Source organism: Palaemon carinicauda, chromosome 23 (genome assembly GCF_036898095.1).
Source record: "Palaemon carinicauda isolate YSFRI2023 chromosome 23, ASM3689809v2, whole genome shotgun sequence".
Lineage (NCBI taxonomy): Eukaryota > Metazoa > Arthropoda > Malacostraca > Decapoda > Palaemonidae > Palaemon > Palaemon carinicauda.
The window spans coordinates 64,345,033-64,370,975 of NC_090747.1; the positions used below are offsets into that span (position 1 = coordinate 64,345,033).

Below are 25,943 nucleotides of genomic sequence, written 5' to 3' on the forward strand. Positions count from 1 at the left end.
AGGTATCGATGGTGATATCGGAAACTCGCATCTACGAGGAAATTGTGTACCTCACAAGATCCCTCAAAGTACGGTCTCAGCTTGACGCTACGGCCCGAGCCGGTTTGGAGTTTGTTTTGGAGCCCCCCGGCGAGCTGAAGCGGATCAAGAGTCTTCCGGACCAAGTGGAGCGAATCCTCGGGTATCTTAAACTCTGGGCAAAATACACTTGCGCTCATTATGGTGTAGAGGTGAGTTCTGATGAATTAACAATTCTTATCACGTGCGCTGCCTCCATTTTTCTTGTTAGAAAAGTGGACCAAATATAGATTGTTTTAGTTTGGCAGTTTAAAATCTTTATCACTTTTACTCTATAATTTTCTTCCAAGATGTTTGTAAATCTGTTTTATATTTTCTTTAGTATAATTGTAATCATCTTACTGTATAACTCATATTTTTTTTAAATTTGTCATTTCTCTTAGTAATTTTGCTAGTAAATCATCTTGGTTTTTATACCAATTTAAAGAAACCAAGCATTTCTAACACACTTCTTTTTTTTTGGTGTCTAATGCAGATTGAAAACCTCACGGTGTCGTTTTCCGATGGCCGAGGTCTATGCCTGCTGGTTCACCATTACTTCCCCGATCTACTACCCATCGATCTTATCAACTGGCAAACAACACAGAATTTGCCATCTCAGGTAGGTTGGTGTGCTTAAGCAACTTAGCTGTATCTTAGATAAAACTGATTATAATGAAATTTCAAATCCGTAACCTTTGCATCCTTGTACACCAGGTAGTGTGCTTTCCATGGTCCTTTATGGGCATGGTTTTTTATATCTTCCCTGTGGGGAGATAATTAAGATAAATATCTTTTTTCCTGTCCCTTGCTATTTCTACCCAAAGTTTAAGCTGGTCCTCACCTATGTCATTCTTCTTCCACTGCATTCTGCACTTTTATACTGTCTTCACCCCTCTCTTTCCATATCGACTTTAATTCTAATTCGATGTATGTAATCACCTTACAACGTACACAAACTGTTTATACTTGTGAGGTCTTGGGTCTTCTTTTCTTGTTTCTAAATTCCACATCTCATTCAATATGTTTCCAGTTTTAAATTCCCAACACTATCCAGCTGTAAACGTTTGTAATGCCACTGCTTGAAATCTCCCATGTAAACATTTGTAAATCACCTACAACATTTCCCATTTTCCTTAACTTTGTATGTCTGGTTTTATTCTTCATTTAAGGTTATATTTTTGGGGAGTAGGAATAGTTCTTGGGTGTTTGTTAAATTTCTGTGAAATGAAACTTGCCAAAATATTTGAACTTAATTACCATTTTACTTTTCCCACTTGCAGGAAGTGGACCCCAATGCCTCTTTGGGCGACAGTTTCTCTGAAGACACGTACACGGATACTTGCACGAAGGAGGAGTACAACAGGCGGTTGGCCCTAGAGAAGGAAAACTTTGGAGTACTCATTGATAAGGTACATTGTTTATGCTTTGCGATTCGCTTGGTTTCATATATATATACATTCTCTCTCTCTCTCTCTCTCTCTCTCTCTCTCTCTCTCTCTCTCTCTCTCTCTCTCTCTCTTTTTTTTTTTTTGGTCTTAAAATAAAAATGTAATAGATCTGTTTTCAAGGGATGATCATCTCCATCTTAGGAGAAGAAGTGTCATGTTATTTAAGTGAAGAATGTAACTGACTGATCAAACCAGTTTACAGTTGCCTAAAAAAAAAAAAAGACGGATATTTATATTGTATTTATGAAGAGAGAGAAAGAGGCGTAAGGCAACTGTTTACAAATCTATACACGATTTTCAATCCACTTTGGTGAAAGGTAAAGACTAAGCATATGGCTGACATTCATATCTGAATTGAATTGAACTAATTTTTATTGATATATGCCACACACTTGCAGTTTGGTGCAGATGACAGTGTACACATGTACATCAGAAAGAATGGGAGAATTTAGTATATGATTTTTCATTCAGTAATTGTTATCAAGCTCCAGAAAGGGAGTAGTATATGTGAGGTGTTCTTCTTTGCTATTATTAGTGTAAAATAACAACTGCATTTTTGAATTGTTGTTTGGTTCTTCATTATGCTTTATTCACCTGTCTAAGAATTAGAACTCATTTGTAGAAATATACATAATTTCCTTGATCCGGTACAAATACAAATCTCTGTCCTTTATGTAGGAGAGATAACAGCAAAGCTGGAGTGTACGGCAGTTAAAATTTTATAATGAGGTGTGAACCGCTGGTCGGTATTTAGTAAATGGGAGCAAGGACAATGCCGGCCTCCTGCTTGCTCACTTGAGTAGTCACTTTGATAGCAGCCGTCAGTGAGAATAGATGTTCTCACTGGTTGGAATATTGACAATCCTAATTTCTTTTCTTTTTCTATGTCCATCGTGTTAGCGACTGGATATTCTGTGGGAATTTCTATTGATATGATTAAGTGTCCTGGGGTGTTAGATAGGACCTGTGATGCCTTCATGAGCTCCAGGGACACTGATCCTCACCTTTTGTGCCTTGCCTCCAGAGGACACTTCTGCGGACAAGCCTCCCCCTTGTGATGGGTGTCGGGAGTGGTCGCCCTCTGGCAGGAAAAGTATGTTATGAGGTGGAAGAAGTCCATAAAAGATTCTTCACCTATGGGGTCTTCCTTGAAGTCGAAGAAGTCCCAAAAAATTTCTTCCTTGAAGTCGAAGAAGTCCCGAAAAATTTCTTCCTTGAAGTCGAAGAAGTCCCGAAAAATTTCTTCCTTGAAGTCGAAGAAGTCTAGAAAAATTTCTTCCTTGAAGTCGAAGAAGTCCGGAAAAATTTCTTCCTTGAAGTCGAAGAAGTCCGGAAAAATTTCTTCCTTGAAGTCGAAGAAGTCCGGAAAAATTTCTTTCTTGAAGTCGAAGAAGTCCCGAAAAATTTCTTCCTTGAAGTCGAAGAACTCCGGAAAAATTTCTTCCTAGAAGTCGAAGAAGTCCCGAAAAATTTCTTCCTTGAAGTCGAAGAAGTCCCGAAAAATTTCTTCCTTGAAGTCGAAGAAGTCCGGAAAAATTTCTTCCTTGAAGTCGAAGAAGTCCCGAAAAATTTCTTCCTTGAAGTCGAAGAACTCCGGAAAAATTTCTTCCTTGAAGTCGAAGAAGTCCGGAAAAATTTCTTCCTTGAAGTCGAAGAAGTCCCGAAAAATTTCTTCCTTGAAGTCGAAGAAGTCCGGAAAAATTTCTTCCTTGAAGTCGAAGAAGTCCCGAAAAATTTCTTCCTTGAAGTCGAAGAAGTCCCGAAAAATTTCTTCCTTGAAGTCGAAGAACTCCGGAAAAATTTCTTCCTCGAAGTCGAAGAAGTCCCGAAAAATTTCTTCCTTGAAGTCGAAGAAGTCCCGAAAAATTTCTTCCTTGAAGTCGAAGAAGTCCCGAAAAATTTCTTCCTCGAAGTCGAAGAAGTCCGGAAAAATTTCTTCCTCGAAGTCGAAGAAGTCCGGAAAAATTTCTTCCTTGAAGTCGAAGAACTCCGGAAAAATTTCTTCCTAGAAGTCGAAGAACTCCAGAAAAATTTCTTCCTCGAAGTCGAAGAACTCCAGAAAAATTTCTTCCTCGAAGTCGAAGAACTCCGGAAAAATTTCTTCCTCGAAGTCGAAGAAGTCCCGAAAAATTTCTTCCTCGAAGTCGAAGAAGTCCGGAAAAATTTCTTCCTTGAAGTCGAAGAACTCCGGAAAAATTTCTTCCTAGAAGTCGAAGAACTCCAGAAAAATTTCTTCCTCGAAGTCGAAGAACTCCAGAAAAATTTCTTCCTCGAAGTCGAAGAACTCCGGAAAAATTTCTTCCTCGAAGTCGAAGAAGTCCCAAAAAATTTCTTCCTCGAAGTCGAAGAAGTCCCAAAAAATTTCTTCCTTGAAGTCGAAGAAGTCCGGAAAAATTTCTTCCTCGAAGTCGAAGAAGTCCGGAAAAATTTCTTCCTTGAAGTCGAAGAACTCCGGAAAAATTTCTTCCTCGAAGTCGAAGAAGTCCTGACACATTTCTTCCTTGAAGTCGAAGAACTCCGGAAAAATTTCTTCCTAGAAGTCGAAGTCCCGAAAAATTTCTTCCTTGAAGTCGAAGAAGTCCCGAAAAATTTCTTCCTTGAAGTCGAAGAAGTCCCAAAAAATTTCTTCCTCGAAGTCGAAGAAGTCCCGAAAAATTTCTTCCTTGAAGTCGAAGAAGTCCCGAAAAATTTCTTTCTTGAAGTCGAAGAAGTCCCGAAAAATTTCTTCCTTGAAGTCGAAGAAGTCCTGACACATTTCTTCCTTGAAGTCGAAGAAGTCCTGACACATTTCTTCCTTGAAGTCGAAGAAGTCCCGACAAATATCTACCTTGGAGTCGAAGTCCCGACAAATTTAATTCCTTGAAGTCAAAGAAGTCCCGACAAATTTCTCAAACACCAGGTACCTTGTCCTCCAGCCCTCCACCTGTAGTCCAGTGGGGTAGAGTGGTGACCCCTTACCTTTTTGACAAACCCCAAGGCATAGAGACCTTCCTGTTTCCCCTTCTGAAATGAGAGGGCTTTCTTCCTCTTTTCAGATTGACAAGACCTTGGGAATGTTGTGGCCCTCCTTGGTACTTTGGGATCCTCCTTCTAAGGTGTGGTTGGTGCAGGTGATTGATCGCTTTGAGGACTACACAGGAGAATGTTACGCCTGCAGGAGAAGTCATTTGCTCGACTCCCTCAAGAACCCAGAGGAAGGAGTCCCTCTTTGTTGGCCTTATTTCCCCGAAGTCATCTTCCTTCGTTTCTGGATCACTACAGGAAACCACCAAAGCAGACATATCTCCTAAGCGCCCTTCCATAGGGAAATGCACTTCCCCTATGGGCTCACCTTTAGATCGTGCCCTTACGAGAGACTGCAAGTGAAGGGGAGTGGCTTCGCCTAAAAACCCTCCTCGGAGCAGCCTGCTTCGGCGTATACTGACTGAAGGATACCTGATCATCATTTACAGAAGAAGGTCCCCTACTTTTCCTGAGCATTCTAGCTCTGGAGCATCATCGCAAGTTTCAGAGTCAGAAGACTAGACAACAAACCTCAACTTGCACCTCCTTCACACGACTCAACCATACAAACCTCTTGTACACACACCTCAACTACTGTAGATGCATCTCACCTAGATGCGCTTTGCCAACACGAGCGCTGACGACAGATACGGCAGCCAGGAGGATCTCTCTATGGATCCTCCCCCAAAGAAAACTAAGGCATGCACCCCTCAACAAGCCATGCCTCGATTTAAGGATTTGGATATCTTGCCAATTAGGTTCAACAATCCTCGACGGCACAACCAAAGGCGACCAACAAGATTTTACTCATTGGGATTGTCACCCAGGGAGATAACCCTATTTGATAACCACCTGTTGTTGCCGACAGAGTTTGACTCGACCTCTTGCTCTCCCTCATAGTTTGACTCGACCTCTTGCTCTCCCTCAGAGTCAAAGGAAGGACGAAGCAGACCCACTGTCTGCTATGGAGCAGGATAGACCCAGACCAGCGGCAGACCGTTCTCGAGATGCTAAGTAGAAGAAGCGTCCACCTAGTCACTTCTCCCCTTTCCCTGACGTCGCACACCTCAAAGAAAGCAAGATCACAGAGGCCGTTCCGAAGAACAGATCCAGTTCTTCGGTAGACCCTAGACCTCGCAATGAGTCCCAGGATCCTATAAGTTCTGAGGGACCATAAAAGGAATGTGGCTGCTAGTCCTTCTCTGCCTCAGCTTTGATGACTGTGATGAATCTGACGGCGACCTTCCTAACTGGCCACCTCTTAAGGTACTGGATACAGATGATGATGAGTCAGATTAGACTTTCTTATAGGTATTGAACTGCATCTGCAGGGTCAGTGCCCTGGGAGATGTCCTTTACTCTCCTCACAAGAGAAGGAAAGCTGCCATAGATGGACCTTGTTGTGAGTCTGGGGACACCAGACTTCTACTGCGTCCCTAGTCAATCCTGGCCTCAGTATCTGTAGACGAGGTGGTCACGGGTATCTACAAGAAAGGATTCGTTAAGGGCAGGGAGATCCTCCCACATGATCCCTTCAGCTTTCTTGCAGCAGAAAAAATACTACAGCCTACAGGATGCCTCTCCTTCCCCCTTACCCCTAGCCTGCTGGGGTTATGTTGACCCAAGGTGTCAGGGTGAACTGCTTAGCCTCTCTCACTATCACTCACATCAACTGGGGCTTTGAGTATGAAGAGGAGGGTGATGAAGACTCTTCAGGCTACTTCCTGGATCAGCCACTGGCAAGGGTGGCAGTACGGTACGGTACGGAAGAAATATAGCTTAGAAATGTCGTACCATAATTTTGTACCATACCTAAAGAACCGTATCGTACCGGTATGATAAAAGAAAATTTTGTACTGTAATTTCGTACCCAATTTCATACCTCTGCCATTACATTTCTGTGTAGATGAATTAATAATATCTTTGCTAATAATTCCTCCTCCAGTTCCAATTGTCAATCAGGATAATTTTTTACTTTTCTAGTACGCTGCAAAACTTTATGTAGCCTATAGAATGAGAATGGAAGGTGGGTCAACTATGGCTGCAGCCCTTTTGAACTTAAATAATATATACATTTTCATTACTCGCTCACAGACATTTCTGTTTTTGTCAGTTACATTCAAAAGCTGATCAGTCACATCCATGTTTCCGCGTGTCCTATCCTCGACATGTAGACACTTATTGTCAGAAAATATTGCATTGTGCATTATTGGCTTGTTTAACACCTTTTTTTTATTTCCCACATTTTGCATAGATGTTTTTGAACTTATTTTCTGTGGCTGCTTAGGAAGATAAAGAAACCTGGGAGCTAAGTACACTGCAGAAAGAAATGCCGCATTCTTAACCCTGGGTTGGTTAAGTTCCAAAGCGGGTATGCCATTACCAATGTGGTACCATAAATGAGACTTCAACTTTCGGACCATATAACTTCCTTATTAATAAATATATTTCAAATCCTTAAGTTTCTTATTTAACAATATTTATTCCTCAATATTATGTTAGGAGTAAATTAAAAACCAATCATTTTAAATATTTTATTTGGAAAATTCAGAAAAATAAGTATATAAAAGTATAAATAGAAAATATTTACATTATACATAAGTAACTTTGGCGAACTACATACTAAAGTTGAATGGCATGGCAGCATTCATGCCAATTTTCAAGGTCCTAGGCTGAAAAACACCAAATCTGTGACAGGGGTGAAAATGGGCACTGGCGTGGCACTCGATGAAGGCAGTGGGGTAGCACTTGAAAAAGGCACTGGGGTGGAACTTGAAAAAGGCACTGGGGTGGCACTCGAAAAACACTCTAGTAGCACTGATTGATGGCACACTGGTGGAGATGCGGGCCTTCCCTGACAGGCTCCTGAAGGGGGTCAAGGTCATGGGAGGGTCATATACATCGTTGTCGTCACCATCGTCGCATGGTACAGCCATCTTAACCCTCTTCATAGGGAATTGTATCCTCTTCTTACTTTGAAAATGAGAAGAAAGGTGAAATGGAGGCTCACTTTCTGAAGAGGTGCTAGATGGGGTCAAATAGGAGAGTGCTGAGTGGGAAAAATTGCTTACACTTCCCTGGTCGATGGTATCCACCCGGGGCACGTCACTATATTTCTGATAAAAACAAGTGTCATCAGCACACTCAATATTATTAAAATCACTAAGAGATTCCAAAATCTTGTCGAGTCTTTTCTCAGAAGGGAATTTCTTCTGCATTTTGCCAACCTGAAAAGTTGGAATTTTTTTTAGTTTTCCCCCTATATACTTGAACATCCGGCAGCCTAGCACAAAGATGGCAACATCACTGCATATCGACACTATTCACCAATGTTCACTGAAAATCTCTAACTCATTAATATCACTCTGAAATATTTAGCGAAATGTAAAAGCATACGAAATTGAAATTTCAATACAGTTTAGTACTGTAGTGTGGTACCAAAATTGAGACCAAAAAAAATTGTGCGTCCTACCCCTGTTGTATTATAACAAAGTCTTATGCGGCGCACCTCAAGAACGACGCCACAGACAAAGCAACAGGATGAAACTTTGGAAAAATTGCTTTGCGCCTGGTTCCAAATTTGGGGCCTGTTAACTTACCCAGGGTTAAGGAGTGCCACCTCTCTTTCCTCCAGAGTGTGAAGGGCAACAAGTAAATTGACTGTTAATGCCTTGGAGAGCAGTACCTTATACTTCATCCATTCTTCTAAGAATTGCCCAACTACGAGATTTCGATGTTGAAGAGTCCTTGTTGCTTCGTAGAAGGTTTTAAGATGCGTAACAAATTATCAACGATTTCCCATTCGTCTTCTAGTTGTAGAAGAAACTCATTATCCCGATATATTTGGTGCAAAAAGCACTTGTTGACAACCACTCCCTCTAGCTTATCATACATTGATACCTCTCGAGTTTCACATTTTAATTTTGGCAAAGATTTTTTGTTTTGCCTGAAGACTAGCTGCATGTTTTGTGTATGTCTTATTGACCACTTTATTTACTATACTTAGAACCTTTATGCGAACGTTAGTATTGATGACATCATGTAAACTCGGTTGAAATGTATGAACTACAAACCTTACAGAAATAACACATTCTGCAGATTCATGTAATACTATACCACTTAAGATCTCTTATGACTGTCACCCTACTTATTTCGTCCTCACGCAGGTTATCCATGTCATAATTATTTTCATTGTCATCATCATCATCACTTCCATAGTCCTCTTCATTATTCTTAGGTGTTAGTCTTGCTTTTTCTTGCATGATCTCCCCTGTTTTTATGACATTTGAGCCATTGTCAATTGTTAAGAAATAGATTTGCTGTTCTTTGATCCCCAGTTTGTGCAACCATGCAACCAACATTGCACAGATATCTTTACCAGTTTCTCATTCTGTCATTTCCTAAATGGTAGCAGTAACAACTCGCAAATTTCCTTCTACAAGCTATGCTTGGAAATTAACTCCAGTGTAGTGACGTCCAGGTTGTTTATAAAGACCTGTTATCACACATACCATGCAATGAGGAAATTAGGCTTTTACATATGACATTTTTCTTCTCCATATTTCACTGTCATTGATTGCGTTACTTTGCGATTCAATGAGATACCTAATTTACATATAATTGGTGCTGTCATTTTGGAAGTCCCAGACTTTTTTAAGACTGATAAGGGCAATCTTTACACAGTTACAATTTCAACAGTAAGATTCTGGATATCCTCTTTGCCAACATTTACTTCAACATGGTGTAGTTTGGGTGTCTTTGAGAATTTTCTTATTTTGCTGAAAACATGAGTACTGTAATCTGCTTAGACTCTTCACACTATCTCTTATGTGGTTGCTTCTTTTCAACCTCATCTATTACTGTATTGTAGTCTTCCAGGGGCATCTTTTCAAGTGATTAATGTATTTATGTAGCCATGTAGGCATGGTTCTGGTTCTCATTATTCTCTCTCAGACTCGGTATAAAGTATTTATTTTTTTTTTCTATATTTTATTTCCCAAGGCACTTCCCACAATTTTGGTGGTTAGCTGAGGGGGCATAACAACAATTAGAATAGTGTCAACGTATCCTTGCGGATGGGACGAGGGGACTGGGCACCCCCTCTCCTGTAAATTTGTTCCTGAGAGATATGAATCTTTTTAGCCATGTTAAATATGATCTTTACCAAATAATAAAATTTTAGTGCTAATTTCTTTAGACATTTCTTAAAATCTGGAGAGTTCTTTTGAGTTTCCTCAAAGCTGGACAGTTATTGAAATAAATAAGTACGAAATAAGTATGAAAAAGGTACAGTAAATATAACGTAATTTCGCACCATACTGTACTTGAAAAGTAATATAGTACCGTAATTTTGTACCGCTCTTGAAGGTGGAAAAATACCATACCGTACTGTACTGCTACCCTTGACCACTGGTCAGGCACGGTTGGCTGCTTGTCTGATGCGTATAAGAAGGACCTCAACAACATCGTCCTGACAGGAGTTGAAGCTGTAGAGTTCCTGACTTACCAAGCTGCAAACCAGTGGGCGAACCAGGTCCTGAAGCGGCTCGATGCCGTATCCTCCAAATCTAGCCATCTTATCGACCAAAAAAAAGATTTTGGACCTAAGGAATGCCTGACTAAATGAACCTGCGCTGTTTCCTACAGAAGTTGAGGGAGTGACCGAGAAGTTGAGTAAAGCCCTGCCTGACTCGCTGCTACATAGGGTAGTGTCTTTCTGTCGAACCATCATCTCTCTTCCACTTCCGGTTAAGTAAGAGCACTTACACCAGCTAGGCAGGCTCATATGCCAACTCAAAGGAGCGACTCCCATCCCACTCCATCCATTCTGAAGTGAAGTATGAACCAGTTCTTACCAATCTGACAGTGTCAAGGGCAAGGCTGACACTGACACAGAGGGAACAAAAAGGTTGAGAACTCCATTAAGGGGTGCCAATTCTCCCATGATACCACTTGTGGAAGGATGCCTTCAACTCAAATGGAGCAGGTGGTAGTATCTTAGGGCAAAGAAATGGTGGTTAGACGTACTTACATCTGGATACCTCCTTCCTTTCATCAGCTTTTCCCCTACCCACCACCAGCGATGTCATCATCCTATTGCCAGGGATCAGCGAAGGACGTATCCCTTTGGGCAGAAGTCCAGGCTATGCTGTAGAAAGGGACTCTCTAATAGGTCTACCAAAGCTTCCCAGGTTGCTTCAGTCGACTTTTTCTGGTTGAAGTCGTCTGGAGGCCGGTCATAGACCTGTCAGCCCTGAACAAGTTTGTGCTACAAATGTCGTTCAAGATGGAGAGCGTTTCTTACGATATCTGGATGATTAGCCGAGCTTGGCGGACTCGGAGGAACCCCTTCTTCTCTACAGAGTCATGATCTAGGGATTGTGGTGAAGCAGAAGTCTATCCTAGTACCAAAGCAATGACTTGTTTACCTCATAATGGACATTGAAACGGTCCTTGGGAGAACGTTCTCATCTCAGGACAGGGTAGCTTGCCTGAGATAGATAGCACTCTTTCATTGCCAGCCCCAACTGCTACCGCATCAATGGCATAAGTTACTTGGTCATCTCGTTGCAAAGTCTTTCTTTCATTTGTCCAGATAGGCAGAGAGGCTAAACACAAACTAGAATGGGGGGTAGAAGAGATAGACCTCCTAAGGGGCTCTCCCCTTATGACGCCTCCTCCAGAGCTCCCGTTGTACATGGATATGTTAAAGGAAAACTGGGATGAACACCTTTGTCAATATATGGCATCCAGGCAGTGGTCGCGACAAGAGCGTCGATGCCATATAAAAGTGCTGGAGCTGCGAGCAGCCCCTTCTTGCACACAACAATTTCGCCCTCTTTGTTGGTCACTCGATGGTGTTGATGAGTGCCAAACTACTGTATATGTGAATAAGCAACTAGATATTTTACCACTAGATTTGTCAGATAGCAGTAGAAATCCTCAAGTGGGCAGTTCTAAACTTGAATACTCTGACAGTCGGAAAGAACTTCGTAGGGAACAAAACCACGCCCACGAGATGGCCTGAATTTTTATACTTTTCTGCTGTTTTACCAAATAAGGAATCTTTTGAATTGAGTTTAAGCCACTCCCAACCTTAACATGACTCAAGCGGCCTTGAATAGAGTGGTACTCGGACCTTTTACTTCTAATGATCTAATGATAGAGACTGAGGAAACTGCATTTTACTGACCTGTTGTGCCAACCACATATCCATACCAGTGAAATCAATTCAGCTTCACGTATGGAGGTTATCCAGCATCTTTCAAAGAAAGAATTTTAGCTGGTATCAACTGTGAAAGGCTATCGCTCGGCCTTGAGCCAGATCTTTATGCTTTCTCTAAGCTCTGCTAAGCGGGGTAGCGAACTGCATGGTCTCTCCTGAAACATTTTTCATACCCAAGGATGGAGACAGGGCTTGTTCTCCTTCGTCCTTGAATTTATTGCCAAAACCCAGAATCCCTTAATTACTGATTCCAAGTTTTTATTGTCATAAATCGGGAGCCATCGAGAGGTAACCAAATTTTCTTGATTAGTTCCTTTTGTGTCCTTTGAGGGTGCTGAGGTGCTATCTCAAATGTACGCACACAATCCGACCATACCTGCAACACCTTTATGTCAGCACAGGGAGCATAAAGGTGACCAGAAATACCATCTCTTTGGCCAAGGGAAGTCATTGACCGTACCTTTGCGCCCCCCTCACCTTCCTTCCCGGGAAGAGTTCTAGTTAAGAGCGCATGATGTCAGGGGGATAAGTCCAACCCTGGCATTTGAGAAGAATCTCTGTTGTGCAGGCATTACAGACAGGCGTGTGGAAATGTCAGATGATGTTTACTGCCCATTACCTGCGGGGAAACGACACATCCATCCATCCATATACCAAGGCACTTCCCCCAATTTTGGGGGGTACCCGACACCAACAATGAAACAAAACAAAAAGGGGACCTCTACTCTCTATGTTCCTTCAGCCTAATCAGGGACTCAACCGAGTTCAGCTGGTACTGCTAGGGTGCCACAGCCCAACCTCCCACATTTCCACCACAGATGAAGCTTCATAATGCTGACTCCCCTACTGCTGCTACCTCCGCGGTCATCTAAGGCACCGGAGGAAGCAGCAGGGCCTACTGGAACTGCGTCACAATCGCTCGCCATTCACTCCTATTTCTAGCACGCTCTCTTGCCTCTCTCACAAATATCCTCCTATCACCCAGAGCTTTCTTCACACCATCCATCCACCCAAACCTTGGCCTTTCTCTTGTACTTCTCCCATCAACTCTTGCATTCATCACCTTCTTTAGCAGACAACCATTTTCCATTCTCTCAACATGGCCAAACCACCTCAACACATTCATATCCACTCTAGCCGCTAACTCATTTCTTACACCCGTTCTCTCCCTCACCACTTCGTTCCTAACCCTATCTACTCGAGATACACCAGCCATACTCCTTAGACACTTCATCTCAAACACATTCAATTTCTGTCTCTCCATCACTTTCATTCCCCACAACTCCGATCCATACATCACAGTTGGTACAATCACTTTCTCATATAGAACTCTCTACATTCATGCCCAACCCTCTATTTTTAAATATTTAACTTAGCCGGTGAATATATAATAGCTGAGCCTCTGGCGGCTCGACAGAAAAAAACACAAAAACTCGCGAGCGATCGCTATGAAGGTTGCGGGTGTGCCCACTAGCGCCAACTATCGGCCAGATACCGCATATACATGTAAACAGACCCAATTTTTCTCTGTCGGCCTTAACGACAAGACGTATCAATACTCGCTGTATAACCTGGAGTTTTCTCAACATATTTGGTGAAGTACTTCCTTTTGGTTTGAGCTTTCGCAGTGCAGGTGTTTTATCTTCAACTTAAATCTTGAACTCGTTTATGGATAGATTTAATTTTTGATGACTTTGGATTGTTTTTTGGACTCTTTTGACTTTTAAATGGCCGACCCTTCCCTTAGTACGGAAGTGTGTTTTAGGCTTTTAGCAATTATCTTATCACGTTATAAATTGTTGTTGTTAATTATAGATTTTCCTCTATATATTTTATATCTCAACCGCCTTTATTAGGCCTCTTCGATTAGCTTTCCATTTATAATAAACATCAAGATAAATTTTAATGATTTGTTTATATGCGACCTTTCCTATTCCTCCTCTAATCCGAGAGTAGGCGGTCCTAACTTGGAAACCGAAGTTAAACAACGTTGAGCTCTTTCAATCGTAAATAACTTTTATAGAGCAAATGATTTAAAACTTATTAAATCAATATTTTTTAGTAGATATTTTATGAAAGATTTTCTTTGAATAGTCTTCGTACTGTTTCAAAGATGAACTAACGTTTAGTTTATTTATGCTACGCAGTTTGCGCTCTATCGTTACGATAGAGAGAGAGAGAATCACGGTTTCACTTTGCAGAAAGAGTAAATCGATTCTGACGTTTTGTTCATTCTTCTTTCAAACTTAAATGTTTTAAATACTATTTTAAAGGAACTTGTTAATTGAAAAACCTTTCAGTTTTTTCCTTTGGTCAAATAACCTGTTTATTGACGAAAGGTAAGTGGGCTCTTCTCTTCGGTGCGAAATCAAGAGAGAGAGAGAGAGAGAGAGAGAGGAAGAGAGAACGTTCCGATCTTTATTCTCATCCCAAGCGAGTAACGTTGTTCTCGAGTCAGTTTTTTTTTTACTCTCGTCCCTAGTCTCTGTACGGGGAGAAAGGATAAAACGTTTGTAGTTTTTATTCTCGTCCCAAGGCACTGTACGGTGAGAGATTGAAAACGTAGTTTTGAATGAACTAGTGTTTAGTCTCCTTCCCAGCCACTGATCTTTTTATCTTAATATATGTTTACTGTTTTTTGCTTGTATTAATGTGCTTACATTATACGACTGATTTCGCAATTATAACCTTTTGATGAGGGTAGAATTGCGTGCTTCAGGTAGAAATCAGTTTTATTCATACCTAATGTGAATTGTTGTAAAATTCGATTTCAGTGAAGTAAGTGCAAAACAGAAAATCGTAGTGATAAAGTGATAATTGCGCAGAGTGTTATCATTGTTGCGACCGAGGGTTCGTCTGTTCGTGCCTGTCATTCGCCTAGTCTGAGACCTCTTGCAAGCTCCCAAGCCCAGGGGAGAAGTAATGTCGTACGACTTATGGGTTCGAGAGGACTTGATCAGCGAACAGACGTTCCCTCTATGGTTTCAGCCGTGTCTCATCAACACCGCCCCTACCATAAGACGAGCGAGACGATTTTCTCCTCGTCATCCGAAGGCTTTTCGCATAAGAAACCGTGGAACAAGGTTTCGAGGCCCTTTAAGCGAAAGTCAGTCCTTTCAGGACAGGTCCAGCGTCCTGGTTTTAACTATTAGGACAGCTCTGACCCTATGCAGTCATCGGAAGACTGCTCGCCGCCTAAACAAAAGCGTAACACAGGCTCCGAGAGTCTTTTTGTAGGCAAGGTTTTGCAGTCACAGACGTTACCCTCGTCTCTTACCGCAACCATTCCCGTTGATCCTAAATGGGTTGTACGGCAAGACATGCAGAATAAGCTTGCCTCTCTTATGGAGGACTATTCTGCTGAGCAGGTTCACGATGATCCTCGCCGCTTAGCTGATCGAGATCCTGGCCGTCAGCCGCCCAAACGAACCTTTGCTCGTCCTGTTGACGTTGACGTTACAAAGTCACGTCAGTCACGTTTTGTAGAGCCTCACTTGATGCAGTCCAGTGTTGACTTTCAGCCGCTTGTGGACGTTCAGCCGCTGCCGCATGCTCTTGTTGACGTTCAGGACGTTCGCCAACCAGCGAAGTTGACTTGTTTTGACGTTGAGCGTCAAGCACCGCAGTCAAGAGTTGTTTTGACTGCTCAGTCTAGGCAGTCAAGGCAGTCTTGAGTTGACGTCGAGCGTCCTCCCGCACCTGTTGGTTGTTGCTGGTCAGTCCTTTAAGCAGTTACATGACATAGCGTCCTTGACTGCTACTGTTGCTCCTTTGCGTGTGGACTCTGCTTGTCGAGCATTGCCACCACGGCAGGTCTCTCCCTTGCTTGAGACTCGGCTATTGTCGGACAAGGTTCCTTCAGATGAGGAAGTTGCTGTTCCCCCTCCTACTGATATTCCCTTGAGGACTCTGTCAGACGGAGAGGAGCCTAAAGCTGCTTAGCCCTCTATGGACTTTAAATAAATCATGCTGATTTTTAAGGATCTTTGTCCGGATCTTTTTGTAACTGCTGCTCCTCGTTCGCCTAAACGTCAGAGTTTACACTAGGCCTAGCTACTTCGAAGCCGTTGTTTTATAAGCTAGTGCTCTCTCGCTCTTCTAAGAGAGCTTTACGTTTGCTAGGCGACTGGTTAATCACCAGGAGGAGTTTGGGGGAGACAGCCTTTGCTTTCCCTACTTTTAAGCTGGCTTATAGAGCGAGAGTCTGATATGACACGGGAGAAGTTCTCGGCTTGGGAGTTCCTGCCTCTGCCCAGATAGACTTCTCAAACCTCATAGACTCTCCCTGGCGCCTGGCCATGAGACGCTCCAAGATTTTATGGTCGACTTCAGAGCTAGACCATCTTCTGTTAGGAGTTTTTTCGAGCGTTTGAAGTTTTGCTGTACAATTATGTCATGCATAAACAAGGCTTTCAGGGATGGCTCCAGTGATCTGACAGCCACGTTCTCTGCAGGAACAAGTCCCTCAGGGATGGCTCCAATGATCTGGCAGCCATGTTCACTGCAGGAGTACGTAAGAGGCAAGTGCGCTCAATGTGTTCATTGTCAAGACAAACTTCACGATGAAGTCTACCAGGCTGTCTTGACAGCATTAATGGAAGGCGACTGGATGGTCTCTCTCGACCTTTAGGAAGCATACTTCCACATTCCTATACACCCGGATTCCCAACCATTTCTGAGGTTTGTTTACAGGAATGTGGGGTACCAGTTTTGAGCCCTGTGCTTTGGCCTCAGTCCTGCTCCTCTCGTGTTTACAAGGCTCATGAGGAATGTGGCAAAATCCCTCCATCTATCGGGGATCCGAGCCTCCTTGTACTTGGACGACTGGCTTCTCAGAGCATCGTCCAGTCTTCGCTGTCTGCAGGATCTACATTGGACGTTGAGTCTGGCCAGGGAGTTGGGACTTTTGGTCAACCTAAAAGTCCCAACTGATCCCATCCCAGATTATTCTATATTTGGGGATGGAGATTCGCAGTCCAGTTTTTTCGGGCTTTTGCGTCTGCCACCCGAATAGAACAAGCCCTGCTCGAAGTCCAACTAATGCTGAAAAGAGAACGTTTGTTCAGTCAGGAGTTGGAACAGTCTCGTAGGGACTCTCTCATCCCTGGAGCAGTTTGTCTCACTAGGGAGACTAAACCTTCTGCCTCTCCGGTTCCATCTAGCCTCTCACTGGAACTAGGACAAGACGTTAGAGACGGTATCATTCCCAGTCTCCGAACCAGTAAAGGCATGCCTGAAATGGTGGGACAGCAATATCAGTCTGAGAGAGGGACTATCCCTAGCAGTCAAGAACCCAAACCACGTGTTGTTCTCAGACGTGTCGGATTTGGGTTGGGGTGCAACCCTGGACGGTCGGGAATGCTCGGGTCTGTGGACCTCAAGTCAGAAGAGCATGCACATCAACGGCAAGGAGCTATTAGCAGTCCACTTGGCCTTGATGATATTCGAAAGCTTCTTCGAAACTAAGTGGTAGAGGTCAACTCAGACAACACCACAGCTTTAGCGTACATCTCCAAGCAAGGAGGCACACACTCCTTCACGCTGCTCGAGATCACAAGGGACCTTCTCTTATGGTCAAGAAATCGAGGCATCTCCCTGTTGACGAGATTCATCCAGGGGGACTTGAACGTCTTGGCAGACTGTCTCAGTCGGAGGGGTCAGGTGATACCCACGGAATGGACCCTCCACAAGGACGTGGGCAAGAGTCTTTGGGCTACTTGGGGTCAACCCACCATAGACCTCTTTGCCTCCTCGTTGACCAAAAGGTTACCAATCTATTGCTCTCCAGTCCTAGATACAGAAGCAATCCACATAGAAGCGTTTCTACTGGATTGGTCTCTTCTGGACTTATATGCATTCCCACCATTCAAGATAGTCAACAAGGTACTGCAGAAGTTCGCCTCTCACGGAGGGACAAGGTTGACGTTGGTTGCTACCCTCTGGCCCGCGAGAGAGTGGTTCACCGAGGTACTTCAATGGCTGGTAGACTTTCCAAGAAGTCTTCCTCTAAGGGTAGATCTGTTACGTCAGCCCCACGTAAAGAATGTCCATCAAAGCCTCCCCGCTCTTCGTCTGACTTCCTTCAGACTATCGAAAGACTCTCAAGAGCTCGAGGCTTTTCGAAGGAGGCAGCCAGTGCGATTGCAAGAGCGAGGAGAGCTTCTACCATTAGAGTATACCAGTCGAAGTGGGAAGTCTTTCGAGACTGGTGCAAGTCAGCATCTGTGTCCTCGTCCAGTACCTCTGTAGCCCAAATCGCAGATTTTCTTTTACATCTGAGAAAGGTTCGCTCCCTTTCAGCTCCCACGATTAAGGGCTACAGGAGCATGTTGGCTTCGGTCTTTCGACATAGAGGCTTAGATCTTTCCAACAATAAAGATCTCCAAGATCTCCTTAAGTCTTTCGAGACCTCTAAGGAACGTCGTTTGGCAACTCCTGGATGGAACTTAGATGTGGTCCTAAGGTTCCTCATGTCAGACAGGTTTGAGCCATTACATTCAGCCTCCCTGAAGGATCTCACCCTCAAGACACTTTTCCTAGTGTGCTTGGCTTCGGCTAAAAGGGTCAGTGAACTTCATGCCTTCAGTAAGAACATCGGCTTTTCTACAGAAAAAGCCACTTGTTCACTTCAACTTGGTTTCCTGGCCAAAAAATGAACTGCCTTCTCGTCCTTGGCCTAAATCTTTTGATATTCCTTGCTTATCAGAGATCGTAGGCAACGAACTGGAAAGAGTATTATGTCCTGTTAGAGCTCTTAAGTTCTATTTAGCTCGTACTAAGTCATTACGAGGTAAATCTGAGGCATTATGGTGCTCAGTTAAGAAACCATCATTGCCTATGTCAAAGAATGCTTTGTCATATTTTATCAGATTTTTAATACGAGAAGCTCATTCTCACTTGAATGAGAAAGACCTATGTTTGCTTAAGGTTAAGACGCACGAAGTTAGAGCTATAGCAACCTCCGTGGCCTTCAAGCAAAATAAATCTCTGCAAAGTATTATGGACGCAACTTTTTGGAGAAGCAAGTCAGTGTTCGCGTCATTTTACTTAAAAGATGTCCAGACTCTTTACGAGGACTGCTACACACTGGGTCCATTCGTTGCAGCGAGTGCAGTAGTGGGTGAGGGTTCTACCACTACATTACCCTAATTCCAATATCCTTTTTAATCTGTCTCTTGAAATGTTTTTAATATTGTTTTTTGGGTTGTACGGAAGGCTAAGAAGCCTTTCGCATCCTGATTGATTTGGCGGGTGGTCAAAGTCATTTCTTGAGAGCGCCCAGATTAGGGGTTTGATGAGGTCCTGTTGTATGGGTTGCAGCCCTTAATACTTCAGCTCCTGGGAGTCTTTCAGCATCCTAAGAGGATCGCTGGGCTTCGTGAGGAAGACAGACTAATAAGGCAGAGTAATCGTCTAAGTCGACTTCCTTACCAGGTACCTTTATATATTTGGGTTTTGTTATGATATAACTGTCAAAAACTCTAAGCATATACGCTGTAAACTTAATTAACTCTGGTTTCTACCCACCACCATGGGTGTGAATCAGCTATTATATATTCACCGGCTAAGTTAAATATTTAAAAATGATATTTTAATTATAAAATAAATTTTTGAATATACTTACCCGGTGAATATATAAATTAAAGGCCCCCGCTTCCTCCCCGATAGAGACCCAGCGGGATGAGAAAAATTGGGTCTGTTTACATGTATATGCGGTATCTGGCCGATAGTTGGCGCTAGTGGGCACACCCGCAACCTTCATAGCGATCGCTCGCGAGTTTTTGTGTGTTTTTTCTGTCGAGCCGCCAGAGGCTCAGCTATTATATATTCACCGGGTAAGTATATTCAAAAATTTATTTTATAATTAAAATATCATTTTTTACTACTCCCTTAACTGCCCCCAACACTTTGCAACCTTCATTCACTCTCTGACGTACATCTGCTTCCACTCCACCATTTGCTGCAACAATAGACCCCAAGTACTTAAACTGATCCACCTCCTCAAGTAACTCTCCATTCAACATGACATTCAACCTTTCACCACCTTCCCTTCTCGTACATCTCATAACCTTACTCTTACCCACATTAACTCAACTTCCTTCTCACACACCCTTCCAAATTCTGTCACTAGTCGGTCAAGCTTCTCTTCTGTGTCTGCAACCAGTACAGTATCATCTGCAAACAACAACTGATTTACCTCCCATTCATGGTCATTCTCGTCTACCAGTTTTAATCCTCGTCCAAGCACTCGAGCATTCACCTCTCTCACCACTCCATCAACATACAAGTTAAACAACCACGGCGACATCACACATCCCTGTCTCAGCCCCACTCTCACCGGAAACCAATCACTCACTTCATTTCCTATTCTAACACATGCTTTACTACCTTTGTAGAAACTTTTCACTGCTTGCAACAACCTTCCACCAACTCCATATAACCTCATCACATTCCACATTGCTTCCCTATCAACTTTATCATATGCTTTCTCCAGATCCATAAACGCAACATACACCTCCTTACCTTTTGCTAAATATTTCTCGCATATCTGCCTAACTGTAAAAATCTGATTCATACAACCCCTACCTCTTCTAAAACCACCCTGTACTTCCAAGATTGCATTCTCTGTTTTATCCTTAATCCTATTAATCAATACTCTACCATACACTTTTCCAACTACACTCAACAAACTAATACCTCTTGAATTACAACACTCATGCACATCTCCCTTACCCTTATATAGTGGTACAGTACATGCACAAACCCAATCTAATGGTACCTTAGACAACACAAAACATATATTAAACAATCTCACCAACCATTCAAGTACAGTCACACCCCCTTCCTTCAACATCTCAGCTTTCACACCATCCATACCATACATATCTACACTTTTTCCCTGGGCCTGTAGTATCTGCACAGGTGGTGATACAGTATAGCTACTTCAGCTCCTTTCACAGGACCATTTAACATCAGATTGAGGATTGGAGATAGGTGTTAGTCTGGGATGAAAGTGAAGAATGACAGGCTTTTTATTTTCCTTTCAATCCTTCCCTCTATTGGAGCACAGTTCGTAAACCCTGTCAGCTGGGATTGATTTGATTGCAGGTAAGTCCCACTCAAGCTTGCAGCTGTAAATACATCATTCCCCATACTCATTATGAGGGTGTGTGTGTAGTAAATGGGCAAGGCCATCACTAAAAACATGCACATGGTGTGAACCAAATAAATCTATTAGGATACATATGCCTGTCGGCTAGAACCAGAACAAACCTCAGTGTTACGACACAGCAACTTTCGGCTCGGTGTCTTGTTGCTTGGGTTGTGGACCCGCTGGGATAATCACACCACTGTTGCACGGGGGGAAGCAACCTGAACTTTACTACTTACAAGGTCTAAGTTTAGGAATCCTGAGAATAGTTTTCCAGCCAGTCTCCTATGTACCAGAACAAATGAAGAATTTGGAGATAATTCGTATTTTTCTTAACTATACAAATGGTGAATTACTTGTACATCCTATTTGCAATCAAAGTGACTGTTCAGTGAGCAATTAGTGGGCGGGGCTTTTCCACTACCAGTCCGTAACTACCAACCAACTGTTTACACCTCGTTACACTTTAAAATTTTAACTGCCAAGTATTCCATCTTGGCTGTTATCTTTCCTGTTTAATGGACAATGGTTTTTATAGTGAGGAAAATACAAATTATCTCCAAATTAGTAATTTTCTTCCACATATTTTTTTCTTATGTACATTGCGCGTGATAGTATTCAAAATGTCATTACAGTGTAGTTCATTGGTGCTTTTTTCAAAGTAATTTTAGAATCCATAAGGTGTAGCAATATTTTAAGGCAAATATAATTACAGTACTCAGAGGACTAAGCGAGGCGTCAAATATTTTTTATTTTAACCTAACATTCACTATTTAATAAGAAAATATAGTTGGATAGTACAATTCAGTCTTTCCTTTTCATGTATGTCAAGACTTAAACCTTTATCATTCATCTTGTTTACAATCCTTATTTGAAACTGAATCATGGTGAGAGTCAAATTTTTCAAACAAGATTTTAAACTGGTTCAATTGTAATTGATAATTTAGTTGTTTTGAAATGAGGGGAAAATATACAAAATTGTGAAATTACTTTTATCAACCATAGTTGGAACTCTGAACCATTGTTCTTTAGTCTTGGGTAGTACCATAACATATGTACCATGGCCTTCCACCGTCTTCAGTTAGAGTTCTCTCGTTTGGGGGTACGCTCGGGAATGCTGTTCAATCTTATTTCTGTTCCTCTAGTTTTTTAAGTTTATATAGTTTACGAATGTGTGAAAGATCTAAATTAATGTTGTTAATGATCTTGAAATATTTTAGTTTGATTGTTTATTCTTTTCATATTTTATTTCCTTGTTTTCTTTCCTCACTGGGCTATTTTTCCCTGTTGGAGCCCTTGGGCTTATAGCATCTTGCTTTTCCAACTAGGGTTATAGCCTTGCTTGTAATAATAATAATAATAATGATAATAATAATAATAATAATAATAATAATAATAATAATAATAATAATAATGATAATTATAACGTTTTACATTCATAGGTATCAACGCTGGACAGGATTCCCATGCTGATAAAAGTGAGCGACATGGTTAACACCATACCTGACGAGAAGGTCACCTCAACCTTCCTCTCTTACCTGTGCGCTCGTCTCCTGGACCTCAGCGAGGAGGTCAAGGCAGCGAGAATTATCCAGATGGCCTGGCGGAAGTATCTGGCTGCCAAGAGGCTGGAGGAACTGAAGGTAAAGTACGGCTGAAAATTTAATCCACGCCGAGTAAAGGTTATACGCTTGAGGAGTAAATGATAGTCTCTCTCTCTCTCTCTCTCTCTCTCTCTCTCTCTCTCTCTCTCTCTCTCTCTCTCTCTCTCTCTCTCTCTCTCTCTCTGAAATGTTCAAAAGGACTTGAAGATTATTGAATGAATTGAAATCACAGTGTCTTACTCATTATAGTCGAGCACTTCAGTAGTCTTTTTAGTTGTGTTTGTAGTTCCAATTAAGGGTAATTTTATTCTGTTAAAAGCCAGTTACTAAATTTCTATTGGTAGATAATCATTGGTGTAATCAACATGACTTGTTTATTGACACAGCTTACTTTGCTGTATGATGCTTTCAGATTGTGGAAAAATCACTTTAGTTTGTGCATTGATCAATGTCTCATGATTTGAGGTATTTCAAGTTCTAATATTCAGCGTCATTCTCGGATCTTGTATTTTTATGCTCTATAACCTTGGGAATTTTTTCCTAACTTAAATCTTAGCCACTATATTTTGACTTCAGGGAGATTTTGAAAATTGTTGCTCAAATGTTGGTGACTTTTTCATTAATGTATGCATTACGTGAGGCTACTCGCTATTGAGGTAGATATGTGTGTATGGGGGGCGGGGGATGTTCCCTTCTTGGACCCAATTAAGATTGTAAATCGGGGACCTGTATATTTGAAAATCAAATATGAATAACCTGGTAGTGTGATAAACCTACTGATATATATTTTTATAGTTATAGGTTAAAGTATTCTTACACATCTAAATGATAACTTTTAATAAGATGCTGCACAAGATTGCCCCTCAAACAAAGTCTGTGTGTGTGTGGGCTTCGATCTTCCTTATTCTATCTTCCGACCAAAGATTTTATTAATTTCTTATATTTTGGAGTTTATTCTGTTTTTGCTCTATTACAGTACAATATAATGAAACTGATGTGATGTGTTCAAAGTTTTACTTTTTCTATATTATGTTAAATTATAAACTTTTTTATGCAATAGTTAAAGGAAAAGTAGATTATATATTGTGGAACTTCAACTTTATACTGTAATAATTTTATACTCTATGTTGGCCCACAAAGTTTTCCCGTAGATTACTTTAAAGAAACTTCGATACGTCCCTTCCTGTGTTTGATAGAAATTTGTAAATCATTTGTTTAATTGATTTTTTATACAGTACAGGAAACATTATGACAAGAGAATTATGAGAGATTAACTAAAATAGCTCTGGAAATGAAATGTAAACAAAATGACAAATAGATATATACTGTACTTAAATGCATAATAGTTTACGAATATTGTTAATGTTGATAGTGGTATGATTATGAGAAATATTGCAATTTCACTTATATAGATGCAAGATTTTTAATGGTATTACAGATCTGAGAATTGTATATTTGAATAAGAGGACACCATTGGTTTAAAAACTGTCTGTAGGTTATAGCAGTGGTATATATATATATATATATATAAAACAATTCTACTTCATTAGACCTTCATCATTTTGATTGTCTAAATCTTAAGAGCTAAATCTCTTTTTATTATTGAACTTAATAGTGAATTATTTTGTCAGTAGCATTGAATTAGGTTGCTCAAGAGTAATCTTGTTTACTCCGATACGTATTCTGTCCTGCGGGAATTGGCGACCGTTTTATTTTGCGCCGTTACATGTTCTATGCAATGTTTGTGGGCTGGCATGAGAAATGTTTTTTTTTTTAATCATTTTGCCTAATAATGATTTAAGTTTTTGTATTTTATGCAAGTGCGTAATGATATTTTAATATAAGTTAGGTGAGATAAGAGTAGAAGATTAGATAAGTTTTGAAGCATGCAAGTAGACGTATCGTTTTTATAAGGGAAGCTCTAGATTTTGAGCCCCTCCTTCAAATCTATCTTTGTTACGCAAGGGGTGATTGAACTCTTGAAAAGTACATTGTAAGGTCAGATTAGTTTATTATAGAATTTGCCATTTTTTGTAATGTCAAATTATTTGTAAAGTTCTTTACAGTTTTTTATTATAAATTTTTTTATTCCTTTTGTAAGAGATATGAAGATAATTTTACCAGCCCAAGTTTTCTGAATTGTACAAAACTGCTTGTTTAGTTTATTTCTCCAAATGTTGATGAAAAGATATGAAGAGAATTCCTGTAGAGAACTTGGTGTACCCACCTCCTATTGCCAGTGTATCTTTCAAAACAGTGTTTTTTTTTCTATATTTTTAAATAAACTATATGACTCATATTGTGTCTCTTTTCATTCCTTTTCCTCGTCTAAACTGTTTTGAAGGATGACACCGGCTGGAAGAACTTGTTTATGAATGTGTCCTTGTAGAAACAGTAGAGTAGATGATTATGATAGCCTTCGACAAGAAGGGTATGTATTCACCCGTCTGTTTGTTAGTTTATTGATCCGTTTGTTTGTGAGCAGCTTTATACATAAACTAATGTACCGATTTTGAATAGACTTGGTAGTCGGGTAAGACCCAAGGAGGAATTGAATATTTTGAATAAAGTACATCAAAGTAGAAATACGCAGCAGTACTTTGAAAATTAATCGCAATGTTAAGTGTCAAATATTTTGTTAGTTTAATTTCTGTTTGTTAATAACATACGCAAAAACCACTGAACTGATTTCAATGAAACTTCGTGGACATGTGGGGTATGACATAAGGACAAATCCATTAGATTTTGAAGAAAGTACATTGAACCATAAGGACGCAGTGGAGTTAAGAGCAAAAAAAGACTGCTTGGCATGGCGAAAGCATGCTCTCTACCGTGTGCCCCTCTAGTTTGTAGTATAGAAGTATATTTCCACCAATAGGTTAACTACACTCTCGACCATTTTGCTATTTCGGCTTCATGTTGTTCATTGTTACTCGTCAGTTTCCTCAGGTCTATGTATACTTTGTACGCGTAGAAGATTTACTACAGAAAGTCCTCAACCTAGAAACTCGATAGGTTCTGAGTTTGTAAGTCAAATTTCATTAATCTTTGGCCAAGGATAGGCTTCACCTAACTCGCATCCCTATGATTTTCAGCTGCTTTAGTCATCAAATTGTCCCCTTTCATGTCATGAATGTTGCCTTGCTTACTGTATTGAATTATATAAAAAAAATTTTATTACAGTATTCCATTATGAACTTTGAATACAATACCCGAGATTTGTGATTTCAGTTGGAATTGTTTGTATCTCTGAATGTTTGTGAGTTGAAGAACTGTATAGGTGGGTAGCTCAATAAGCCCCTCATCTAAGTGCTGATCAAACCTTGTTTCGATTACTCTTATCTTATAAAATGAATCATCAGGCAACTGAGGTCCCTGGGGTTATTCATTTGATTATATAGGGAGGCCTAAAACACATACCACTTAAAGGTTTAAAGGCCGCTCATGAATGG

At 41.1% G+C, this 25,943-nt stretch overlaps 1 protein-coding gene across 1 annotated transcript in view; it reads left to right on the plus strand.

The window, feature by feature from the left end:
* Positions 1-25,943, plus strand: part of LOC137617139 (abnormal spindle-like microcephaly-associated protein homolog) — a 136,681-nt gene that overhangs the window by 48,428 nt on the left and 62,310 nt on the right. The window contains exons 14-17 of the mRNA XM_068346994.1: positions 3-230; positions 554-679; positions 1,341-1,469; positions 22,330-22,530. Of these exons, the coding sequence (XP_068203095.1) occupies positions 3-230; positions 554-679; positions 1,341-1,469; positions 22,330-22,530 (684 nt within the window). The remainder of the gene's footprint in view (positions 1-2; positions 231-553; positions 680-1,340; positions 1,470-22,329; positions 22,531-25,943) is intronic.